The 6,147-nt window shown below is 46.6% G+C and overlaps 1 protein-coding gene across 1 annotated transcript; it reads left to right on the top strand.

The window, feature by feature from the left end:
- Positions 1 to 239: 239 nt before the first annotated feature.
- LOC123144976 (uncharacterized) lies at positions 240 to 3,075 on the top strand. Its single transcript, XM_044564252.1, has 2 exons — positions 240 to 791; positions 2,158 to 3,075. The coding sequence occupies exons 1-2, from the start codon at positions 345 to 347 to the stop codon at positions 2,770 to 2,772; spliced, it is 1,062 nt and encodes a 353-aa protein (XP_044420187.1). The 5' UTR covers positions 240 to 344; the 3' UTR covers positions 2,773 to 3,075.
- The last annotated feature ends 3,072 nt before the right edge of the window (positions 3,076 to 6,147 follow it).

The raw sequence follows: 6,147 nt of genomic DNA, 5'->3' as shown, positions 1-6,147 counted from the left end.
TGCTAAAACTGACCAAGTAATGAGCTAGGGTAACATAAACCGATATTTTGGCTCAAAAAAGCTTTGACAAGGTGGACTTGGGTTGGCTAAATCCAAACACACCGTGGAAGTTCTTGCCCTGGCATTGCTGATACACATTGCCATCGGCGCCCGCAGCATTTAATATTGGAACAATCCAGTCGTATTTACACCATCATACTATCATAATGCAAAGCCCGTATAAATAGGGGACCTCCTCTGCTCCAGACATCCAGCAAGTAGTACATCAGGTATATCCTTGGACGAGCCGTGAAACCCACCAGGCCACCACCGTCGAGGCGCACGCAGCCGACTGAGCTCCAAGAATGGCAGCCACGCCGGCGTCACCGCAGGTGCACATCGAGTCCGCGCAGACGGGCTTGCCGACTCGCGTCGTCGAGCCCGACAGGACGCGCGTCATAGCCGTGGCCGCGCCGCCGCTCCCGGCGACCGCGCTGCAGCGGCGCCTCCGCGCGGTCTTCTACTACCGCGGCGACGACGCGCCGCTGGAGGAAGGTATATGGGTAAAGGAGTCGCTGGGCGAGGTGCTGTGCTTCTTCCCGGAGATGGCGGGCAGGCTCCGGCGCCACGCCGACGGGTCGTGGGAGGTGAAGCTGAACGACGCCGGAGTGAGGTACCAGCAGGCGACGGTGGAGGTGACCATGGAGGATTTCCTGGCGGACAAGGAGCGGGCGCGTAAGGAGGCCGCGCTGGCGCCGTGGGTCGACGTGAGCGCGGAGGATCCTGATATGTGCTCGCTCCTCTTCATGCAGGTATATGCACGCGCACCAGCTTCTGATTTCGTTCTTAAATTTCGGCCATTTTCTGAACTGTTAGATCAACGTCTAACCGTTATTGTTCTCATATACATATGATTTACAAAAATAGGCACAAACATCTTGCCAAACTTGCACACGTTATTTGGATTTACAAAAACCATTAGTTCTGAGAATCAGCAAAAATATTTATGATGAAAGGTATTAGCAAAAAAAAAAAGGCCACAGAAACAAGTTGTGTACAATCCAGAACCAGGGTGTTGCCTGGTTTACAGGTTGAATGCTAACATAAACATCACAAACATAAATGCTCGCAGCCGGAGCTCCCCTTTGATATAGTGCAACTGAAGGATGAGGAACAAAAAAAAGATACAAGTCACTGACAGTGACCGTTCGGTAACTCGTATACCGGCGTAAGCTTCTTTTACCTAGACCAACTAAGAACCCTTCGGCAATCCTTGCCCAGTTCATCGCGCACCTGATTAAACACCAGTATAAATAGCGATATGACACCAGCATAGTCCGTGAATCCCCCCTGCCAGACAGAAATGGCACCCATTTATTTACCCACCCTACATCTATCTGAGTTCATGTTTGGCATTTATAGCGGTGTCTGACTGGCTGTTGGGCTAACCAGTCAAATCCATATATACTACTCCCTCCGTTTCATATTACTCATCACTGATTTAGTACAAAGTTATACTAAATCAGCGACGAGTAATATGGAACGGAGGGAGTACTACATATGTGTACTCCGGCCTAAACCTAACTACCAAAAATGTTCGTCTCTAGCGACCATCATCACCGTTCTGTAGTAGTACCTCGATCCTCCTCGCTGGAAATGATTCGTCAGTTAGATGCAGTTGCACGCTTGGTTCTTTTGGGGCAAGAAAATAAAATGGTCTCGCAAATAGGTACCGTAGTTGACAAGTTTGTTAACCGGCTTGCTGTTTGTTGCACATGACGTCTGCTCCCTGACCTCCTCCTTTCCTAGCTAAAACCAGCCTACTACTCACTCATGGCCGAGTCTTAGACCAAGTAACCACGCATTTATATGGCCGATAAACGTCGCCGACCAAGTTAAATAAGTACTACCGCTACCAGCAAACAGAGACATCGGCCGCGGCGGGCGCCGTGCATCATGTGAGTGAGTGACGGCCGGGGAATGGAATCCATTCAATGGCGAAACCTAATAACAGCCTGACGTGTTGAATGCGATTCATTCAATGCACTGCACAGTTGAGCGGACGTGTCCACGAGCGACACAGTGGGCCACCCTGTAGTCGTAATATACTTATTCAATTTCAAAGTAGTACTCCTATTCTGACTGATGGCTGACCGACCTCCTGTGCATGCGCTGCAGCTGAACCGGTTCCAGGGCGGGGGATACGCCGTCGGCGTGAGCTGCACGGTGCTGCTGTCCGACCCGCTGTCGCTGGCGAGGTTCCTCCGGGCGTGGGCGCGCACGCACGCCGAGATGAAGGAGCAGGGCAAGGTCGCCCCCACGCCCATGATGCAGTACATGGCCTACTTCCAGCGCCCGGAGATCTGCTGCAAGCGCATCAGGTCCTTCCCCGTCGACTCCGTCGCCGCCGACGGCGTCCACGCCCAGACCGTGCTCTTCAGGGCCGCGGCCGGCGACCCCCGCGCGCTCGCGGCGGCCTGCATCGACCGGGCGAGCGAGGAGCTCGGGGCGGACAGGCCGTCGCGCTTCACGCTCGTCGTCGGCCCCGGAGACCCCGCCCGCGGGGCGACGACCGTCGAGACGTCGGTCACGGCGGACGGCCTGAAGAAGGGCGGCGCCGGCCACGCGCTGGAAGCGGCGGACTGGGGCGAGCTGGGGCTGGAGGAGCTGACTATCAGGGACCTCAAGCCCGTGCATGTGTCGTACAGAATCGTGTCGGGCGGAGACGAAGGGCTCGTCGTCGTCATGCCCGACGGCGATGGTTTCCTCATCACGGCCACCGTTCCCAAGTAGACACGGCAAGACAAGAAATATTTACTGCATGCATATTTGTTCCGGGGACTCAAATAAGCCAATGCTAGCCATCGATATCCACAAAACCTATGTGTTAATATCATATACAAATTGTACTCTACTTCGAACGAATTTCTCGTAGCGAATCCGATTTTTGTTTGCGAAATATAATTATTTTTAACTAGCCAGGTGGCCCTCGCATTATCTTAAATGTGTCGAAAGTGTATACAAATTCCCCTCAAAAAGAAAGTGTATACAAATTGAATTACAATTTGATGGTTCTAATCCCATTTGATTGAACTATATATATTTGATCAGCTTTAATTTGCGGATGCATAATTTGAACGTTCCATTTCCAAAAAGAGTACCACAATTATAAACATGTGTGTTGTATGTACGTGACATTAGATTAGTACACACCAAAAAAAAATTAGAGCACACGCTTGAGGTTGTTCTTATCTGATGTTAAATTGGTTTATGAAGGCAAAATTCAGATTTGTCGGTTGTTCATAATGTAAAAAGGTGATTTCAAAAATCTATCATTTTCTGGATCTATTAACTAAGAATTTTGTTTTATGTGGGACTTCTAGCTTGATTTTCTTTTTTGATTGACCATGTGCTTTTACTATGAAATTAATATGGTATGCCATGAAAATACTTGAGCCAAATTTATTTATATTTTGAGATGTGGAACATAACTATTAAAACCACACATCACTGTATGAATATTTGTGCCGGTGCTTGTACGTTTGTATAATTGTGATGGTTGCTTTATATAAAAAATATGGCGAAAGCTTAGCTCCAGAGACATGTATCCTCCTAGAACCTATATGGGCTTATGTGTGTGTGAATGATTGTTAACAACATCCTCTGATATTTCTAAGGCATGTTATGCTTATAAGCTTGATCTTTCTAAGGCATATGACCGAGTAGATTGAGAGTTTCTGGAGAAGGCTCTACCCAAGTGGGGTTTCACGCACATGTGGGTTTTGGATGATGTCGTGTGTGCGCTCAGTGAGATATTCAGTGAAGTTTAATGGGAAGTTCGTGAATTCTTTCTCGCCATCACGAAGGCTTCGTCAAGGCGATCCATTATCTCTGTTTTTGTTTCTCTGTGCGGCTGATGCTTTGTCTGCTCTTATCAATAAAGCAATTACGGAAGAGAGTTTGGAGGGTGTGAAGATATGTAGACGTGCACCTGTGATATCTCATCTATTTATTTGCAGATGATTCTTTATTGTTTTTCCGAGCCTCTGAGCATCATGCTACGATTGTTAAAGGTTTGTGAACACGTATGCAGCAACTACGGGCCAACTTATTAACCCTTCAAAGTGTTTCATCCTATTTTCTGAAATCAGCTCGGAGTCGGTGACAACGAGTATTAGAGGTATTCTGGGTATCACAAAAGAGGTTTTCGAGCCAAAATACTTGGGACTTCTTGTGCCAGAAGGAAGGATGCATAAAGGGAGATTTGAAACAACTCAAGCAAGTCTTAGAAAGAGACTCGTCGACTTGAGCGAGTAATTCATGTCTTCGGGTAATAATGATATTTTAATTATCTCTGTTGCACACGTGATTCCCATTTATGTTACGAGCGTATCAAATTGCCTTTTTCCGCCTGTGATGATCTGACACGTATGATGAGGAAGTATTGGTGGGGAACTGGAAAAGGAAAGAGGAAAATGGCTTGGCTTAGTTGGGAGAAGATGCGTCTTCTAAAGTCTAAGAGTGGTATGCGGTTCAGAGATATTTGGGCTTTTAATCAAGCCTTGTTAGCTAAACAGGCTTGGCGATTAATTGAAACTCCGGATAGTTTATGTGCTAGCCCTGCTTCGGACGAATTACTATTCGAATGGGAATCTTCTAGTCACAGTATTTTCGGGTAATTCTTCGGCTGTTTGAAAAGATATTGAATATGGCCTTCAACTAGTGAAAAATGATTTTGTTTGGAGAATTGGTAACATGTCTATGGTGCGTACATGGCGTGATCCTTGGATTCCAAGAAGTAATGATCATAGACCAATTACTCCGAATAGGAATTGTCTCTTTAATCATGTTTCAGACTTTCTGTTCAACATGGTGGATGGAACATGGACCGTCTCCAACAGCATTTTTGGGATGTAGATGTGCAGCAAATTCCGAGAATATGTACATCACCGAGAGGACGGGAAGATTTTATTGCCTGGTTTCCGGAAAAATTTGGACAGATTACTGTTAAGAGCGCCTACAAACTCGCTACTAAAGACCATGACGATTCATTTGCAGGAGAGGTCTCAAGTATGTGTCAAGAGGGGGATCGATCCATATGGAATTCTCTTTGGCGGGCTAAAGTTCCTCTTAAAATGTGTATTAAATCTTGGAAGGCCGCGTCAGGTGTTCTTGCCACTGATCAAAACAAGTTGTACGGACACATTAGTACTACTGATTGCTGTCGGGTGTGTGGCCGGGAGAGGGAAGGTTATTACCATGCCCTAGTTGCATGCCCTCAAGCACGACTCATGTGGCAGAGGATGCGAGAGTCATGGCTATTGCCAACTGATGATGTGCTACTACTTAACGGTAAAGAGTGGCTACTGCACGTGCTTGCGGCATGTGATAAGGTTCGTGGTATGGTCATTCTACTTATAAGGAGAATTTAGCAACTTCGCAATGATGTTGTGCATGGCAAGGAAGTGCCACCGATTGACGTTATTATGGAATTTTCGGATAGTTATTATAAGCCCCTTGATCTAGCCAGGAATTATAGTCTAAAAGAAATATTAAAAGGGAAGATATTGGCACGGGAGGAGGTTGTTCCGATTAGCATTCAGCAGGTCGCGGCTCCTGCTCCTTGGCCACCACCTTTAGCAAATTGGGTCATGTTGTCTGTTGATGGGTCTTTCTCATCTCATGAGGCAAGGCAGGTGCTGGTTTATATGATCTTACGTCGTAGTGATGGATTTGTTATCTTTGTTACTTACCGTGTTATATGCAATTGCAATGAGGCGCTTGAGGCGGAGATACATGCAATAATGCAGGGGATGGCCCTTGCTTTACAACATATTGATCGACCCGTTAGGGTGCAATCTGGTTTCTATACTGCACTTTCAATCCTCTCTGGTGAGAGTATGTCCCGATCGACCTATGGTCATCTTGTTGGAAATATGCCCTAGAGGCAATAATAAATGGTTATTATTATATTTCTTTGTTCATGGTAATTGTCTATTATTCATGCTATAATTGTATTGTCCGGAAATCGTAATACATGTGTGAATACATAGACCACAACCTGTCCCTAGTAAGCCTCTAGTTGACTAGCTCGTTGATCAACAGATAGTCATGGTTTCCTGACTATGGACATTGGATGTCATTGATAACGGGATCACATCATTAGGA

This window comes from Triticum aestivum, chromosome 6D (assembly GCF_018294505.1).
Source record: "Triticum aestivum cultivar Chinese Spring chromosome 6D, IWGSC CS RefSeq v2.1, whole genome shotgun sequence".
NCBI lineage: Eukaryota > Viridiplantae > Streptophyta > Magnoliopsida > Poales > Poaceae > Triticum > Triticum aestivum.
This window is presented reverse-complemented; position numbering and strand designations above follow the sequence as displayed.

Excerpts from the sequence above, each read along its gene's own strand:
- LOC123144976 (XM_044564252.1), top strand. The coding sequence starts at position 345 with ATGGCAGCCACGCCGGCGTCACCGCAGGTGCACATCGAGTCCGCGCAG. Across the intron at positions 792-2,157 it reads GCTCGCTCCTCTTCATGCAG|CTGAACCGGTTCCAGGGCGG; the intron begins GTATATGCACGC and ends CATGCGCTGCAG.